This window comes from Loxodonta africana, chromosome 5, assembly GCF_030014295.1.
Source record: "Loxodonta africana isolate mLoxAfr1 chromosome 5, mLoxAfr1.hap2, whole genome shotgun sequence".
Taxonomy (NCBI): Eukaryota; Metazoa; Chordata; class Mammalia; order Proboscidea; family Elephantidae; genus Loxodonta; species Loxodonta africana.
The window spans coordinates 43,208,125-43,228,134 of record NC_087346.1 but is presented as its reverse complement, the minus strand read 5'-3'; the positions used below and the strand labels follow the sequence as shown (position 1 = coordinate 43,228,134).

The window sequence follows — 20,010 nt, the reverse complement described above, 5'->3', positions numbered from 1 at the left end:
ACACACGAAGATAAGTCTTTGTAACGTCCCTGTTTCCCAGTCACTGAGTTCTAATCTCCAGCAAGCAACCACTGTTACAGAGATTTCTAAGCATTTCCAAAAATATTACCTTTTTTTGTACAAATAATAGCATGAAGTATAAACTATTCTATATTTTTCTGTCATAAAATACTACATTTTGAAAACTATCCTTAGTATATGAAACCTGACTCATTTTTTGAAATTGTGCACAGTATGCCATTGTTTGGATGCAACGTAAATAACCCCTGTTCATTGATATTTAGAGTTTTTTCCAATATGTTGTTTTTGCAAAAAGCAGTGCAATGAATCTTTGTGTATTTGTCATCACTGTTATAAACGTTTAGGTGTGGAGGAATTGTAGGGAGAAGCTGTCTCTATATTAGTATAATAATTGAAGAGTTCCCATTTTATTGTTATAAACTGCCTTATGTAAAATATGTACTTTAAAGAAGGGTAAATAGTGACTAATATCTGAGTGGAAATCTCTGTCTGGTCACTTTCTATTTTTGATTCTTTAGACCAGAACCCAAAAAATTTTTGATTCTTTAGAAGACACTTTAAAAGATCAATAGGATTTTTTTAATTTTATTATTTTTTTCTATTAGTGACTCTATAGAACAGAGTAGAACTGCCCCATAGGGTTTCCAAGGAGCAGCTGGTGGATTGGAACTGCCGACCTTTTGGTTAGCCGCCAAGCTCTTAACCACTGCACCACCAGGCTTCAAAGAGGAATAAATCATGACTAATTTTTTTTTTTTAATATCTGAGTAGAAGTCTCTTTCTGGTCACTTTCTATTTTTGATTCTTTAGAAGACACTTTAAAAGATCCATAGAATTGATTTTATTTTTATCTATTTGTGCCCTGCTTTGTTTGGGGAAGGATTTGAGCTGGCTTCTAGGAATGAATGCAATAAAATAAAAAAATCGAGTTAACATGGGCTAGAAGGGATTGGGAAGGCGATTATTAATTGGCAGATGTGTGAGCCGTGGAATCCTAAAAATGTTTTACAAATTTGACTCTTGGTTTCTGGTAACCGCAGGAAAAAGGGAAATGTTATTGCTCGTATAATTAATGTTGTTTGTTAGGAAAAAAAGCACCAGTTATTTGGGGGAAATAAAGGATTTTCCTGCGTGTAGTTCTGAAAGAAAACTTTTATGGTCCTTCATATAGTGAGAGTGAATGGTAGAACAGAAGGGCCCTCAGCAATGTTTCGATTGTGAAGGAAGCGGTAGATTTTGTAAAGCTGTTTCATAGGAGATCCTTCAACATAATGTGAGACCCTTGCTCTAAAGTGCGGTCCCTGGAAAGCTGTTCTGTATGCAGCTTAACAAATATTACCTAAATATTTTCTGTTGATTCAGTTAGGTTTAGCTATGTGGTTTGGGCTTTGAATGAACAATTCCAAGTTAGACAAGGCAGTTCAAAGTTATAATCTTTAATGAAGTCCTGAAATTTGCTGTATTATTGACTAAAAAGAACAAACTCATCGCCATCAAGTTGATTCCAACTCATAGCGACCCTATAGGACAGAGCAGAACTGCCCCAGAGGGTTTCAAAGGAGTAGCTGGTGGATTCAAACTGCTGACCTTTTGGTTTACAGCCATAGCTCTTAACCACTGCACCACCAGGGCTCCATTGACTAAAGGCCAGTCCTTATGTTTTAAAGATCAGTCATCAATCGATGGAGGTGGTTTCCAGTGGCATTGTGAAGGCAGTGCAGATAGGTGCCCTCTGTGCCCCGGTGTAAGAGAATTCTGCAAAGAAACCAGTGGGAGAATGTTTGGTATCAGTTTTATACTAAGTTACTATCTTTGCATTAATTGGTTTTCAATATGTAAACTCATCCCTGTTTTGCTACGTATTTATACATTTTTCTGCACATATGCCTTGGGATAAGAAGGAAAGACACAAGCATACTGCACTGCTTCCACCATCATTTATCCTACTTATGTTGACACAGTAAACCCAGGAGTACCAGAATCCTTCCCTTGACCAGCGCTCATTTTCCCAAAGCTTCTGATTGTTACAGGTGTACAAAGGAGCCAGAAAACGAACTAAACCCCATTGCCATCAAGTCGATTATGATTCATAGTGACCCTATAGGATGGACTAGAACTGCTCTATGGAGTTTCCAGGGAGCGGCTGCTGGGTTCGAACTGCTGAACCTTTGGTTAGCATCCAAGACCTTAACCACTGTGCTTCCAGGGCTCCAAAGGAGCCAGAGTGACCCCTAATTGTTATATTTGTTCAGCTGAATCCCATGGAATGCTGCTTTATCCTCAGCCCCTTAGGCCTGAATAGACTGAAAGTAGAGTCTGTGGGAAGCACTTTTCCATTTCACCATCCAGTACCCAAACTTAAGTCTTGCTTCTTGTCATTGGGGTATGAGGAAGGCTTGACACGTATTCCTGAGGCCCGAGGAACAGTGGAACCTGAACCTTTGATATACCTGTGCCCGAGGAAACTCTCTTAAGAGTCGAATCCACCTTAGAAAAGATGGTTTTACTCATGCACCAATCCAGTATGTGCTCTTTCTCTTTGGGAGAAGCAGAGAGAGAGGCTTTGAGTGCCTTTCCCCAGAGACTAGTACAAACCAAGACTCTAACCTCTGATTTGCCACCACAGACCAAGTTAGAGGGAGCTGAGGGGCTAGCATTACCAGGGCCAAGATCTTTCACTTTTCCTGGGAAGCAATAAATGATCAGTCCCCAAAGAAATTTTGGCCTTAAAAACTTTCAGAGTTATTTTAATCACTGACTATAGCTATATAAAAATACTAGTGGCCCTGACAGGGAGCACAACAGAGAACCCCGGAGGGAGCAGGAGATCAGTGGGATGCAGACCCCAAATTCTCATAAAAAGACCATACTTAATGGTCTGACTGAGACTAGAGGAATCCCGGCGGCCATGGTCCCCAAACCTTCTGTTGGCACAGGACAGGAACCATCCCCGAAGACAACTCATCAGACATGAAAGGGACTGGACAGTGGGTGGGAGAGAGATGCTGATGAAGAGTGAGCTAATTATGTCAGGTGGACACTTGAGACTGTGTTGGCATCTCCTGTCTGGAGGGGGGATGGAAGGATAGAGAGAGTGGGAAGCTGGCAAAATTGTCACGAAAGGAGAGACTGGAAGGGCTGACTTATTAGGGAGAGAGCAAGTGGGAGTACGGAGTAAGATGTATGTAAACTTATATGTGACAGTCTGACTTGATTTGTAAACGTTCACGTGAAGCTCAATAAAAGTTAATAAAAAAAATTTATACATAAAAAAAAAATACTAGTGGCATAGGCCTAATGTGATAGTGCATCCTTATGAACCTGCCAGGGCAAATTATGTGCAAAATGTATACTGAGTTACTAAAAAAAAGAAAAAAAAGATCTTTACGAGGTATAGAGTTCAATTAAGTAATAATCAAATACAGAAGTTTTCCATTCTGATGTACTAAAGATTCTTTTTACACTTTCTGATTTCATCACATTTTCTACTAATTAAACAGTTAATGATGGTCATAATGGAATTCTTAATAAAATTCCTAATAAAGTCAGTAAAGGGAGTATGTAACAGCCCAGCTATGATAAAGGAATAAGATATGTGGTATAATATTGACAGGCATCTGTGTGTTCATTGAATATTATTTTGTGGATGCTGTCAAGAATTTTAGTTTTAATTTGGTTTGATAAAATGGAAGGGCAAAGAGGTATGCATAATCACAAAAGGTTTCTTAGCTTTGGAATGTAGTATTTGGTTTTGGAGAAGAAATGGGTTTTTCCTAATTGTGTTTTATTCAGAAGCCCTCATTTTCTGCCATACATTAACTCATAAAGAAAAAAAACATTAACTCATACATTTCCTAAATCTGGAGACCACCTTGGTAGTTGTTAGATACCAGAGGAGAGCCAATTCAAGACTAAGGATTTGCCATAGGCAATTTCCATGTGGATAACAAGATTGAAGTAAATATTAAAACTAAACCTTTCATTTGGTCAGTATCTCTAACCATTCTGTAGATTAATGTAGAAGCCCCTGGTTGCTGCAAACAGTTAAGTGTTTGGCTATTAACCAAAAGGTTGGTGGTTCAAACCCACCCAGAGGCTCCTTGGAAGAGAGCCTGGTGATCAGCTTCCAAAAGGTCACAGCCTTGAGAACCTTAGGGAGCAGTTCTACTCTGCACAATATGAGGTCGCCATGAGTTGGAATCAACTCAATGGCAACTGGTTACTAGTTAACTGGTAAGTAAATGACATAACCTCTCTAGAACTGACATTCTTTTCCTATTATAACATCATCAGATCACGAGGTTAGGACTGCCTTTTGAAATATTGATACTTTACGAAATTTTACAAAATATGTCCACCACAGTTTAAATTTGCGCTAATGTACACAGAAGGAAGAAATAATTAGAAATCCCTGAATTTGTGCTTACTTTTCCAAAAGAATAATAACCTTTGGCCTTGTTTGTATAAATCATAGTCCTTAAACTTAATTTCTATGGAAGGTCCTCAAATAGTCAAAGGTGTTGTTGCTAAATTCACAGTAATTAACTCAATGGATAGACTTTCCAATTATAAACTCCTTTCCACCCAAAATATTTTTCCAAAGTTTTTGGTGCCTCCTATTTTGTTTTAGTGTGAGCATATAGTAGACATTTGGTAATTACTTGCCAATTGTTTACATGCCAACAAATGACAGAACCATTGATAATTAATAGAAAAGCACAAACCACATGCTTACTTGTTCAGCTTTTTAAAAAAATGTACATGGGTGTTCATAATTGATTTTATATTTTTATACATTTACTATAGTAATAGTTTCTACTGCTTAAATTGTCCCAAGTTTGTGATTACAATTAAGTATCATGGTGTTTCACATAGAGATTGATGATTTCAGGGTACTTTGTCCCCTGGATTGAGTTTTAAAATCATTGTTGAAGTAAAAGATTCGTTGTACATTAGTGTCTATGTAAGGCCAAGAATTAAAACATTCCAATGTATATTTTCATTTCTTAATTAAGGTGGAAGAGTTTTTTTGAAACAATTACTTCTTGGGAAAATTATAAAATTATTAAGAAATAATTTGCAGATTTGCTAAATGGTCTGTTCCCTGACCTTGTGTTGAGGCCTGAAGGGCTCTTCTACAGCTTCAATACTTAGAAAGTAATGTACTGAAAGTAGAGATCAGCCACATTCTTGCTCAAAATGTCCTTCATAAGGTCCCTTGTCCTGGATGTTAGCATTATAAATGTGCAGAGTTGCATAGTTGTCTGTGAAGAGACTTTGCCAGGATAATACAAACTCTTCTGGCAATGAGAAATATAGTATAAAATTGAAGGTTGAGGTATGGAGAGTTTCTAGAGTTGTTACTGAAGGTTAGGGTTGGAAGATAGAAGGACAGTGTTAGGGAGGACCTTTTTCTTTCCTGCATGTACCTGGCATTTGTTACCTGTAAGGAGGCGCATGTGTCATGCTGTGCTGTCTGCTCACGAGGCTGTGTGACTCCAGTCTTGGTATTGTAACTGCAAAAGCTGTCTTAGTCTATAGAATTTTATTATTTCCTTTTCAAAGATTTTGCTTGGTTCAACATGCAGACATTTTATAGTCCTTTATAGTAAATTAAACTCTGCACTAGAAGATAGGGGTACTTTTGGGTAAGAGGTGCAGTTCCCTGAGATTTCTTAACTTTCATTTCCTTTAGCACTGTTTAAAGCCCAGAATTGGCTTCAGATCCATAAATCTGTGCTTAACACGAGAGAAAAAAGTAATCCCCAGATAGTTTAGTTTCTCTGGTTTGTATGAGCCACAATTTCATCAGAATCATCTGAGTGCTTATTATTTTTCACTACATCTAATAAAGCACATAACATCACTGGGAATTCTTAGATGAACTGAAGTAGTGATTCTTGGACAGGTCGCAGGACAAGGCTCTGGAGTCATAAGCTATAACTGAGTGACTTTGCTGGCAGCGTTGTATGCTTATGCATTTACTCCCATGACCACCTTACAATGGTGGTAGAGAAATAGATTATCAAGAGAAAATGAGATACGTTTCTATACTACGTGCTGCTAACGAGTCCTATTTTAGTGCTTTCTACTTTGTTGTTGTTAGGTGCCGTTGAGTTGGTTCTGACTCACAGCAACCCTGTGTACAACAGAATGAAACACTGCCTGCTTCTGTGCCGTCTTCGCAATCATTGTTATGCTTGAGTCCATTGTTTCAGCCACAGTGTCAGACCATCTTGTTGAGGGTCTTCCCCTTTTTCATTGACCCTCTACTTTACCAAGCATGATGTCTTTCTCCAGGGACAGATCCCTCCTGATAACATGTCCAAAGTATGTGAGATTTTAGTGGGGTTTATATTCCACAAAAGATGCATGTAGGGCATTTATCTTTGGTAACTTTCACAGCAATTGCAATGGTTGCCTATGAAAATTTCTTCACGCATCAATGGCAAATAGGCCCCAGAAACTTCTTGGAAATCATCGCTTCCAGGTTTAACCTTGCTTTCATTTAAAATGCAGTTTTGTATAGTTTTGAAAATGCAAATTTCACTTGGTGTGGGTTATTGGCTAAAATTTTATGCTAGAGGTTTTATTTAAGAGGTATACATGTTGAGATGATAAAATTTAAGGCTATATTACATTTAGTGCAAAAAATGTGACCCATGTTTGAGATATTATAAGAAGAAAACAAACTATACAGAACTGCTTGGCTGCTTGGGCACTAATACAGCTAGTTAGAAAATAATGATGTTTGCTATTCTTTGTTGAGTTGTGTTACCTTTGGGTTAAAAGCATTTCAAATATTTCTCCTGATAAATTATTCAAAATTGGCTATTAAGGAATACTAAAGAAATGGTATCCTTTTATATTTTTCCTTCTCATGCATAACCATAGTCATAATTTTTCCTAATATGTGATCCAGAATGTAATTTGTTATTTATGCTTTGATTTATTTTCAGCTTTTTGCTTAGTTTGTACCTTATATATTCCATTATCCTATTTTAAGAAATGTGTCTACATCAAGACATGGTGAGTTCTTTTAAAATTAACAACAACAAAACAAAACACTAATTTGTTATAAATCTAACTAACGTGACAAGCAGATATAATGTACGCCTGTAAAAATACAGAGCAATCATTCTGGATCACTAATTCAAATTATTGCTTTGATTGAATCAAATTAGGACTAAGAACTTTTCTTTTTTCTTCTGCTATTACCCCCAAAAGGCCTCATTTGATTAACTTTAAATTATAGGAGCAGATATACACATCAAAATTTAAAGTGTAAATTTTAAAGAGGAAAGGCTTTAATCCGGAAGAGAAGTAATAAAATCATCATTTCTCTTATCTCTAGAACCTCTAGGCTGGTCTGAACACTGACCATTATCAGTAATGTTTCAAGTTTCTTTCCATTACTTTCATCAAACTGGGTTATTTATGTATCTTCAAATGAAATGGCTGAGCTTTCACGGTAATTCTTGTTGCTATTGACAACCAAAGCAGCCATGCAAGAAGAAAATGCCACGGAAGGGAAGGTAAAACAAAAACCAAAAAACCCTTAATATTTCCTCCCCAAAATCGGAGAGAAAAAGAACATACAGCCTGTCAGAAACAGGTAAGTAAAGACGTATCTATCTAAAAATTACCAGCCTTGCTAACTAATGGATCTAAAGTTTTACATTTTTTTTTTCAGATGTTTTGTCCAACACTAATTTAAATAAAAGGATACTGTCTCTAGGAACCAAAAGTTAATATTCTGAAAGTGAAAAATTGGATTGGAAGGTGCAGTGTCACAAAAGGTCTGGAGTATTTTAATTTAGAATTTGGATTACAGAAGAATAGCATAACTTCAATTATTGGTTAATATTTTTGTTACAAAATGTTTTTTAATAACAAAATGGTGACTAAAATATTACTATTTTAAACATGTCCTAGATTTTTTTTTTGTTTCAGAAAAGCACTGAAAGTTGAATGTGTGTAAGTCTCCGGGAATGTAACAAGTTGATAAATACCCAAGTCCAGCCTGGTTACAGAGAAAAGATCTGGAATTTCTTTTTTTGGACATTTGTTTTGCAGCTTTCTACGTCTTAAGGCAGAGAATAGCCAGGATAAGGTGCCAGCTCAAAGGTTAGATGAACATATTTCTTGAAATAATTTTGGCTAATCTATGTCTGGAAAGGCATAACTTCTCAATAATAACTTTGAAAGCATTAAATAAAACTTAACATTAGTTATGTTTTTCAGTTGCTTTTTTGGGGGGGAGGCGGAAACTATATTCCTTAAACATTTGCTTATTCTCTTCATAATTATACTAAGTCAGTTTTAATTCAGTTATTACAGTAAACTTTTCCCTTTCAGTTTATGATTTCTTTCTCCTGTTTTATGATTCTAATAAATTGACCTCTACCCTAATCTAAAGGACAGTTTATATGTTTATTACTTAAAGAAGCAAACATAAAAAACAAAATCCACCAAATGAAATTACTAACACCAGACTATGATTAACCTGAGGGAATTGTATCTCATATTCATTAATTCTCCGTGGAACAATTCAGGTAAGAAATACTTTTATTGGGTAAGATACACAAGATGTTATAATAGCACCTTTGGGTATTCATGCCATCACTTTGGTGCATAAAATGTTCATGGAAATTTTGGGTGAAATACGGGATATTCTAATGTTTTGTGGAATTTATGCCAAAAAGCCAATGTAGTTTAAAACTGACTGATGGAAGATACTATCTCATGTCATAGAAAATCTTTTTATGGTAGGATTTTAGTAAAAACATTTGGAAACAACATATATTGTGCTGGAAGTAGAAGTTAAGGAATTCCTTTGTTCAGGCAGACTTATAAAATCAAAGCACAGGTATCTTATAATTACTAGCAGATAGAAGACTGACTAGCAGAGGTGTGGCTGAGGTCATGGAGGCAACACCAAGGAATGAACAGAATGTGCGCATTGTCACCAGCACACCTGGATTCGGGACCTGTTCCTGTGACCTATCAGCTATGAGATATTAAACATTTTATTTAACATTTCTGAGCTACAGTTTCCTAATCCTTGAACTTACTTTGCAAGATCGTTGCTGGCCTGAACTAGAGTGCCCTGTGCAGAACAGTTCTTGATAAAAACTTCTTGTTGTTAATGTGTGATAATATAATAGAATGCAAATGGAGAACTCTGAGCAGTGTTTCACTAGAGTCTATCGTAGAATATATAGTATTAAAAAATTATTATAGCATTTAATAAATGTATCCATGGAAATATATCCTCTGGAAATAAGCAATTGAAAGTAGAAAAGTTCTCAAATTATATATTTCTGAAATAAAATTTCCACTGGATCCCTCTCTGTGTTTCTGAACCATTCTGCCTCGACTTCACTAATAGGTAATATTCCTCTGTGAAACTCAGAGTGGATTACAGTTTTGTTTGCTCAGCAGTGTTTGCAGGTGGAAAAGGAATTGGAAGGAAATAGAACTGAATTGTAGAACTTCAGCATTTAGAGCTACTATGATTTATTTGGAGCCCTGGTGGTACAATGGTTAAGAGCTGGGCTGCTAACCAAAAGGTTGGCAGTTCAAATCCACCAGCTGCTCCTTGGAAACCCTGTGGGGCAGTTCTGCTGTGTCCTGTAGGGTTGAAATTCACTCAACGGCAAAGGATTTGTTTGTTTTTAGTTTGTGATTTATTTAACAGACATTTGAGAGCTTACAACTAGGGCTAAGGAGCTAAGTTAACTTCTGGGAGAGATACAAGAATTACTAAAACATGGACCCTTGCTGGCAAAGAGCTCAATTTGATAAGATAGTTGGCTGTTATTCCTTTCATGAATCTAAGATATGAAAAAGTTAGGGCAAAAGAATTGAGGGGAGTTAGGGGAAGAACTGTTTCCTGCTGGGGAGAATAAGGGAAGACTCCATGCATGCAGTGGTTACCAGTTGATTCATTCATTTGACCAATATTTATTGAGCGTTATTATCTGCCTGGTCCTGGACCTAGCGCTGTGGATATCATCACAATAAGATGAAGCTCTGGGCATTAGTATCACTGTCAGTGTTTAAGGCCCACAGATCATGACAGTGGTGATGAGGTGTGTTTTCATACAGGTGTGTTTTGATATAGGACACTGGGGCAGCATATCTGAGAGTGACATATACCAGACCAAGAGCGATGGAGTCATGATGGTCCAGCCAAATCCTGAGGGATAAGTAAATCAAGTGAAGGCAGCCTGGGAAGACAGAAAAGAGAATTAAAACCTCAGAAGTGAGAGCGAAGGGGCACATTCTGGGAAACGCAAGAGCCTCAGTTCAGCAGTGGGGTATATGTTTGAAGGGCCTCTCAAGAGAGGTGTGGTGGGAGAAGTAGGAATGGACTGACTCATGGAAGGCCTTTGATGTTACATGAAATAAATAGGTCAGCTTTTATCTGAAAATTACGGAGGACCATTGTAAATATTTGAAGCAGGAAAATTACACAATCAAATTACATAATACAATGCATCGTATTTCATTGTATTATGTTAGCTCTGGGCTGCTAACCAAAAGGTTGGTGATTTAAACCCATTAGAGGCTCCACTGGAGAAAGACCTGGTGACCTGCTTCCTTAAAGATTACAGCCAAGAAAAACCCTGTGGGTAGTTCTACTCTGTCCCATAGGGCCGCTGTGAGCTGGAACTGACTCCATGGCACCCCACACCACCACCACCACCAACAATGTATTTAAAGAGTTTATAATCCGGTCCTGATGGGTCAGATGTAGTTTACAGGTGAATATGGTTTTGCTCACAGAGTGTTCTAACATTTTTATAAATTGTTTGCAATTTCAGTCTTTTCTTGAACAATCAGTAACTCTGCAGTGCTGCAAGGAATAGGTGGCCTGGAGCTGCTTAGCATGCTCCATTTCACCAGGGAACTCATTTCCTCCAGAGCTGAATGCCTGGGACTTAGAGGCATTAAAGGTTCTGGGGCCAGTTTTTGAACATTTTAATCATTGGCGGTATGGAGAATAGACATTTGAGGCTCAGGACTGGAGACTGTTACAGTAAAATCTGGTGGGAAATTAGGCTTTTTTTTTTTTTAAAGTAATTGTGGAACAGAGAGAACAGGAATTGAAAGATACTAAAAAGGAAAGGCTGGACCAGCATATAGTGTAGGGCAGTGGTGGGGAGCATGGGCTTGGCAGACATTTACACCTGGCTGCTGTAGTGAGCTGTGTTTTAGACAAACTTACCTAACCTGAGCTTTAGTTTCCTTTTTTTTGTAAAATGTAGATAAGCATCTTATCTCATAGGGCTTTAAGGAGGATCAAATGACAAAATACTTTCAGTGCACATATTTCAGTAGCTGGTTCATTCAACCAAGTGGTGCCTGTGGTGGTGGTGATGATCGTGGGGAGTGAGAAAGATGGAGGTATCAGTGATGACTCCCAGGTGTCTGGTATGTTACTCAGTGAGCCAGAGAACACAGGAGAGGGTGTAGATAATGACTCCTTTTCGGCATGTATGTTTAAAGTGCTTGTGAGACTTTCAAGTGGAGATGTTTGATTTGTGCTTGTATTCTGGAATCTGCAGCTCAGGGGTGAGATCTAAGCAGGGCACAGGCTATGATCTGATGATCTCACCACCACCCTCCCACTCAAACCTTCCTTCCCTTTCATCAACTTCAGTCAGCACTGATCATCGTCCTGACTACCACCTCTATGGAGGATCCACTTGAAACAGTATAAGAAAAATGTGGGGTAGGTAGAACGTTGCAAGTGTGCTGCAAGGTTATCTAATCATTTTAAATTCTTGAAAAAAATTCCAGGTTACCATGTTGGTCTATGATTGAAAGAAATGAATAATTCAACATACATTTATATCAAGGGCTGAAAAAAACTATCCAATATAGACTTTATCTTTTTCCCCATTTGGCTGACTTTTTCCCCTGTTTTATGTCATTATCAGTTCTAATTCTAAGCAAATATTCTACTGAAAGCAACTCATTGTTGGGACTGAATGATCACACTTACTTTTTTAAATTTGAATTTCCTCCTAGCTCAACACGTTGAAACTCAGCCCTGACTCAAGCCCCAGCTCAAATGCCACTTTCTGCCTAGACCTTCCTGAGTTTTTTTTAGCAGGAATTCTACTCTCCCTTCTGTACATTTAATTGTTAACACTTGCAGGGAGTCTATCCATTTTACCCTATATTGTGGTTATCAGTGGACCTGTATCATTTGTTCTGCTGGACTGTTAGTGTCTTGAAGGAGGGAGCTGTCTTATACATCATTATATCCAGTATAATAGCTTTGCAATGCTTATTCCAGTTCAGTTCAGTACACTTCTGAATGTGTGAGGACCAGGCACTTCAGGAAAGACAATTTACTAATGAAATGAATGCACTTAATTTATTTGCCTGTCTTACAACCTGATTACTTATCTTAGATCTTCACTCTTGATTGAGGTTCTAAAAAGAAATCGACTTACATGCATGAAAACAAAATGTCATCTGATTGTGTCATCTCCTACTTAAAATCCATTGATGTTTTGCAACTGGGGATACAGTTCCAGTTTTTTGAGTACAAGGCTCTTTAGACTTGGCAACTCTCTTATCTTTGAAAAACTGTTTTGTTTGTTTGTTTTAGTACAGGCTTAGTTACAGTGGGCTGTCATTGCATTTCTAAATACCCTCTGCTGCTTCATACCTTTTTGGCTTTGCTTATGTTGCTCATTTCAAGGAAAAGCCCTCACCCATCCCCGTGGTGAGTTCCAGCCTTTTAGATTCAGCTCACACTTTCTCTTCAAAGCCTTTCCTGACATCTTTCCTACTCCCACCTCCCTGCGGAGAAATTCCTTCTGTATTCCTTTGTACCTTGTACACCTGTCATGTCTGTCTTTGCCAGGAGACTGTAAGCTATTTCAAAGCAGAAACTGTGTATTTAAAGAGCTAACAGTGCAGTGGGGGAGCTAGATAAGAAAAATATCTATGACTATATAGTGTGATGTATGTATATAAGTAATATGAACATATCTATAATTTATGACGGAGGCATGCACTGGGGAAGACCACAAACTCAGTAAAAGGGGCTAAAGGCAGTCTTGGAGATGGTAAAGTTTAAGCTGAGTATTGAAGCATGTCTAGATATTAGTCCAGCTGACAAGGGGAAGAGTGGCATTCCATGTAGTAGTGGGGAGGTATTAGAGAGTGTGTTATTTTCTGGTTTGTTTGTGGGAATGATTGGAGATAAGGTTTGTGAAATAGGCAAGAGGCAAATCATGAAATGTGGTGCTGAATGGTGTATCAGGAGTTTGAACTAGTGTGATGATCTAACTAAACATGTTGGAGCCAATGAATGAGTGGGTTTGCACGATCCCTCCAATGGCAGTTCAGGCCTGGATTCAAGTGTCACAATACTGAAGGCAGGAAGACCATTGTGCCGTCTCTTATTTAACCAATCCCTTATTGATGAACGGAAACCCTGGTGGCGTAGTGGTTAAGTGCTATGACTGCTAACCAAGAGGTTGGCAGTTTGAATCCACCAGGTGCTCCTTGGAAACTCTGTTGGGCAGTTCTATTCTGTACTATAGGGTCACTATGAGTCGGAATCAACTCGATGGTACTGGGTTTTTTTTTAAATTGATGAACGTTTAGGTTGTTTCCAAAATTTTGTATAAAGCTCTCCATCAGATAAATTTGGAATAATTAATGTTTTCCTGTAAAAAAAGAGCCAGAAGGCCAAGCAGACAAATGCCTCATCATATGTCTATGCACAGGCATAAAGTTGATTCCTTTTTTTTTTTAATTGTGGTAAATATATATGTAACAAAACATTTGACATTTCAACAATCTGAACATGTATTGAGGAGCCCTGGTGGTGCAGTGGTTAAAGCGCTTGGCTGCTGACCGAGAGGTCAGTGGTTCGAACCCACCAACTGTTTTGCTGCAGTCTGCTTCTGTAAAAATTTCAGCCTAGGAAACCCTACGGGGCAGTCCTACTCTGTCCTGTAAGGTTGCTATGAGTCGTAATCACCTCAACAACAGTGGGTTTGGTTTGATTTGGGCTCACATGTACAGTTCCGAGATCAATTATGTTCATTATATTGTTTAACCTTCTCCCTTATTCATGGCTCAACTCATTATAAATTAAAAAAAGGACTCCTTAAAACATAGGGATTTGGGGTGCTGAAAGAGGTGATGATGGTTACATTGATTTTTTTGGCCTTTTGTGATGGTTGCTGACTAAGCCTGCTCAAAGTTAGAGCAGCATATCTTCAGCTAAAACAAATGTGATAATCTTCAACTAAAGGAAACTCTGTAATGGGTTGCATTGTCTCCTGATGAATTCTTACATTTTAAAATCAGGTGACTTGTAAATTTTCTTTTTTTTTGGAAGATATTTTGTTAGCACTGCTTCCTCTCTAAAGCTTTTTCTAACTCTTCTGAACCTATGTAATTGATCACGTCGTCTTCTGTATCCTTTACATACATCTGTTATTAAAACCTCTTTGCTTACTTCTGTCTCTCCTTATTAGACTTACCTACTAGAGGATGAGAATTTGGTCTCTTGTTCATCTTTTTATCCCCAGTTGTTAGTAGAGTGCCTTGGACACTGAGGCTTCTCCTCTTTGCCATCCTTATAACCCTCATCACCACCAGCATTTTATTGAGTTCTTACTATGAGATGGGCACAGTTCTAAGTGCTTTATTTGGATTTTCTCATTTAATCCTCCTAGTATCCCTACAGGTAGGTATGAACCATGTGGATTTACCATTTTTTAAGTAAAAAATGGCAATGTTGGCAACTTCTTAGGGTTCAACCTATGATTTCCATTTGAGAGCACAGAGCAGCTGGGTAATGTGTATAGACCACACATTTCCTAAGTGGTGGAGCTGGGGCTCTAACCCCAGTATTTGTGCTCTCACCCCCTTGTCTGAAGTGTTTTGATAAGTAAACAACTGCTCACACGTTAAATAATAATGGTTGTCAAGGTATGCATACTCATTTGAGTTTATAAATTTTTCCTGTTTTTTAAATTTTCAAATCCACAGAAGAGTTGAAAGAATAAGAACAGAATATGTCCACATACTCTTTATCTACAAATCTACAATTGTTAACATTTTACACATTTGCTTTCTTTGTGTGCATGTGTGTGTGTATATATATATATATTTTATATACACACACACACACGTGTGTATATATGTGGAAGCCCTGGTGGCATAGTGGTTAAGAGCTATGGCTGCTAACCAAAAGGTTGGCAGTTTGAATCCACCAGGCCCTCCTTGGAAACTCTATGGAAACTCTAAGTTCTTTTCTGTCCTATAGGGTCGCTATGAGTCGGAATCGACACATATATATACACACACACATACACTGGTGTGTGTGTGTATATATATATATATACACATACACTTTACTGAACTATTTGCAAGAAAGTTGCAGATATAATGGCACTTTATGTCTGAGTACTTCATATATCTCCTAAGAACAGGACATTTATTTACAAACTGCATAAAATTAACATCGTTACAATAGCTTTGTATAGTAAACAGTCCATATTTAAATTTACCCCGTTGTCCCAAAATGGGTTTTGTAGTTTTTTTCTTTTTGACATAGATCCAATTAACAGTAGATATTGAATTTAGTTGACATATCTCTTTGGTCTTCTCTTTAATGTAGAATAAATTCTAATTTTTTTTTTTTGCTTCTGGAGAGTGACATTTTTGAAGAGTCTAGGCCAGTTGCTTGGTAGAATGTCCCATAGTCTTAATTTATCTGTAGGTACCTCCTCATTAGATTCAGGTTCAGCCTTTTTTTGCAAGAATTTCACGCGATGATACATTACAGTATTCCCATTACACGTAATGTCAGTTTGTTCCATGATTGGTGACGCTAAATTTGGTGACTTGGATAAATCCAATAGGTTTTTCTACTGAAGACACACCTTCTTCTCTTTGTAATTTGTAAGTAATCTGTGAGGTGGTACGTTGAGATTGCTTGAATATCCAGTTTTCCAACAAAGTTTCACCCAGTGAAAGTTTTAACGTTTATGGATAATCTTTGCTCAAACCAAATGTTTCAGTGATGGTTGCAAAATGCTGCTTTTCAAATTCTATTGTTCCTTCTACATGTTAGTTGGCATTCTTCTTAAAAACAAGCTCTGCCCCTCCGTTCCTCAATCACTTTGGACCCACTGATTTTTTAAATTCATTTTTATCAATTGCTATTATTCTTCTTCTTGATGCTCAAATTGCCCCAGATTTCGCCAGTGGGAGCTCCTCCATGTCAGCTCCTATGTCTTTTTCACATGTTCCCATCATTCTTTGCCTATCTCCTTGTTTTTTGCCAAGGCAAAATACTCCAGCCTCCTTGCCCCGGCCCTGACTCTTCTCATTGGGGAATGGTATTTATAAACAAAGATCTGGGACTAGGTATGCTCTTTGCTACTGTTATCCTACTTTAGAAATAAACATTACTTTGCACTTCCAAATAAATAGTAATACTTATCAGTCAATTAATCTAAATTCCACTTTTGTATTGCAATGAAAACAGAAAGTTCAAATTGCAAGTAAATGATAAATGACAAAACTGTTCAGAGGAAGGTTTGTTTTAAGTGGAAAGGTATTGTGCTTAATTGTGATAAATAATAGTTGGCTTGAGATGCACAGATGCAAATGCAATTGCTTGTTTTCCTTGCACTACTTCAGGAATTAATAGTTAAGTAATGACAGATAAAATAGATACTTGAGAATTTATCTGAGTCTGATCCTCCCAAAGACAAAAACACAGTAAATTATTGTCAGACACTCTACGGACCAAAAACCGTTATTTATTTTAACTTTATGCTGTAAATTACCAGTTGATTGATTGACAGTATTTGGCTCTACTTTATGGTGAGGTAAGTTCTTAATGACAATAATATCAGATAAAATGTGAGCCCTGAAGCAAAATAATAATTCCTCGATGTAGCAATACCTCAGAAGAGACAACAATCCTATAGTTCATTAATGGTTCATAATCTGGCCTTCGTACAGAACAGGCAACAAAGAGATTTATTTTAAAACGTTTTGGCAAGGTTACTTTGATTTTTTTCAATTATAGATTGTGTTCTTAATTGCAGCTTTTTCTTATTGAAAATGTAATTTAAATACCTTCATGCCTTTAATCACTGTTGACATTCTATACTCCTCCCGTCCTTTCCTGTTTAGTGTTTTACTATAATCTCACTCTCTCCCTCCCAAATCTACTCAAAACACTGGTTTTTCTGGTCTTTTTCCGACAAGCTGAGGAACTAGAGGATTGAGCATGGAACTTGGATAAGAAATTTTCATTGAATTGGTCAAGTCACTTAACCTTCTTTGCTTTCTCTTGTCTGCTGGTAAAATCAGGGATAATTCCTGCCGCTCGCCTGCCTTATATGGGTATTGTGAGAGTAAATCTCGTCAGTCATATGAAATGGTTTTGAGTTCTGTATTCATGAGAGCATTTAATAGGTAGTATTTTATAGTGATGACAATCAGAGAGACACTTTTATTTTGTTTTTTACTGCTACAGGAATTTAGATTTGAACATAGGATAATTCCTTTCTATCTGACAACTAGAATCCAGGGTATTATGAAAGTTGGAGATCTTGGACATTAAAATTCTTTCCTCTAAGTTTTGTTCTACTTGTGATATGCAATGACTCCAGGTACTTTCCAGTGAAGACTTATGAAATTCTACCTATGTTCCTTCCAGGTCTCATTAATATAGAGTGAGTTGTTTCATTATTCTTTCAGCAACTTTCCTTCTTCCAAGGCCAAATGTTCTTTGAAAAAAACAATCATCATGGTGATATTTCTTGTTATATTCTCCTGTTCTCTTCAAATGAGGTGGTCCATAATACCTGAGTTCTGTGAAGCTCTCTACTTGTACTGAAAGCTCTCTGAAATTTCCCAATTTTGTATCTATGCATTCATTCTTCTGCCCTGCCTTTATCTGCTTCAATGTCTCTTTGTTTCTAAGCCACACACCCTGGAGGAGAAGGTTTTTGTCTTTCTTTTAGTGGTGCCATGTCAGAATAACCAGACATACCTACAACACGATGTAGGTAGCAAAAATTACACGTGATTCTTAGGGCTCCAAACACAATCCTATTTGCATTAAGAAAATCTTTCTCAAGTTATTAACAACACCTGAGGCTGGGTTGGTTTTTCCCTTGTCACATTCTAGAGCCACAGTCTGCTTGGGCATCTGAACTTATCTTTATTTTTTAAATGTTGGCACTTGACTCTCATTGTGATTAGCTTACATAAGAGGCATTATAGAGAACTAATTTTCCCCAACTCCTTTGATAACTCACTCAGAAAACATTGTCCAGCTCTCAGAACCACTGCTCCATCAGTTACAACTTTTAAAAATAAAATTTTAGATTGCAGTCATACAGAAGAGGTTCAGATGTATGACACTAAAGTGCTTTATACTTGCCAGTTGAGACTTGTTCCTTTTTTCTAGTTAAAACGACGACTTAGAGGTTAGTTTAAGGACATTTTGGGATGTTATGCTGCGGGAATGTTAGAGGGCAAATTTTGTGGGCGTGAATTACCCCTTTGGGCTTAATTCTGGCAACCATTTTATTAAAAAAATCTGTCATTCGTTTACAAGTTGTGACCCTCACTGGCTTTTATTTACTGAAATGCCAAACTGTGGATACAGAGGATATTGAATCATCAAGAAAGGCGCAAACTTCTTTTCTTTCTTCTGCATGAAGGTCAAAGAGGCAATTCTGCTCTTTCTGATTAACCTGTAGCACCATTAGGTGCCGTGTTCCTCTAAAGCACGTGCATCATCTATTTCTTCTGTTTTTAGAAGACCGACGTAAACTGGATCTCTGAAAACAGACCACTTACCCATTTGTTTGCTGACCAACTATCCACAGAGTAATGGAGGTTGTAAAGGCTGGTTTGTGCCGGCCTCTGAGAGCTCACATTACAGTGGAATGGGTTACCAGAAGGTGGACCAACTTACAAGAAAGCTGGAAATCATGTTTCTCTTGTCTCAGTGTAGGCGTGTGCTTTCTTGTATGGGTTACTGATGCTGAATGACTTAATGATGATAATGCATTTAATTTTTACCATACCCAGGGCTGCATTTAAAGCATTTACTGATTCCAAGAAATTTCTTAGATGTAGAAGTGAAGTTCTTTATATACTCCCATGACTATATGGTAGATATAAAATAACTTTGACAAGCTGTATTTCTATGTTAGAATCTACTCATAATGCTTCTATCTAAGAAAACCTTTCAGCAATATCACTTTGATATTAAACACAGACTAAAGTCCAGATTCCACTTCAAGGGCAGTCAGCTAGTAATTATGTTTGGCTGCAAGTAGTAATGACACTAAGAACAGTGCTAAATTGCTAGGATGGCAGTTTAGTATTAATATTGTGACTTTTTGCTCCACCCTCCTTCCATTTTCAAATCACTTCTTGCTCATAAAGTGGCTACTGAAGCTTCAGCCATTACTTGCACATTCCAGATCAGAAGACATACGAAGGCCTCCTTTTTAAGTAGCAATCGAAAAACTTCACCCAGAAACTTCTGTATATTAGTTTCCAAGGCTGCTACAACAATGTATCACAAACTGGGTGGCTCAAAACAACAGAAGTTTGTTGTTTCACTGTTCTGGGTACTAGAAGTTCAAAATCAAAGTGTCAGCAGGGCCATCTTCCTTCAAAGGCTTAAGGGAAAAACCCTTCCTTGCCCCTTCTAGCTTCTGGTGGCTGCTGGCAGTCCTTCACCTTCCTTGGTCATAGATGCATCCTTTCATACTCTGCTTCCATCTTCACATGACCTTCTCCCCTGTGTGCCGGCGTGTCTGTGTCTCTGTGTTCACATTTCCCTCTTTCTATAAGGACACCAGTCATAGTGGATTTAGGGCCCACCCTAATTCAGTATGACCTCATCTTAGCGTGATTACATCTACAAAGAGACTATTTCCAAATAAGGTCACATTTACAGCT

At 37.6% G+C, this 20,010-nt stretch overlaps 1 protein-coding gene across 4 annotated transcripts in view; it reads left to right on the top strand.

Moving 5' to 3' along the window:
* Window positions 1-20,010, top strand: part of NPNT (nephronectin) — a 79,529-nt gene that overhangs the window by 12,340 nt on the left and 47,179 nt on the right. For 2 of the 4 annotated variants that reach the window (XM_064285480.1, XM_064285481.1), the window contains exon 3: window positions 8,098-8,148. The exons of the other annotated variants lie outside the window; for them this stretch is intronic. In XM_064285480.1, the coding sequence (XP_064141550.1) occupies window positions 8,098-8,148 (51 nt within the window). The remainder of the gene's footprint in view (window positions 1-8,097; window positions 8,149-20,010) is intronic. 4 annotated transcript variants of the gene reach the window in all.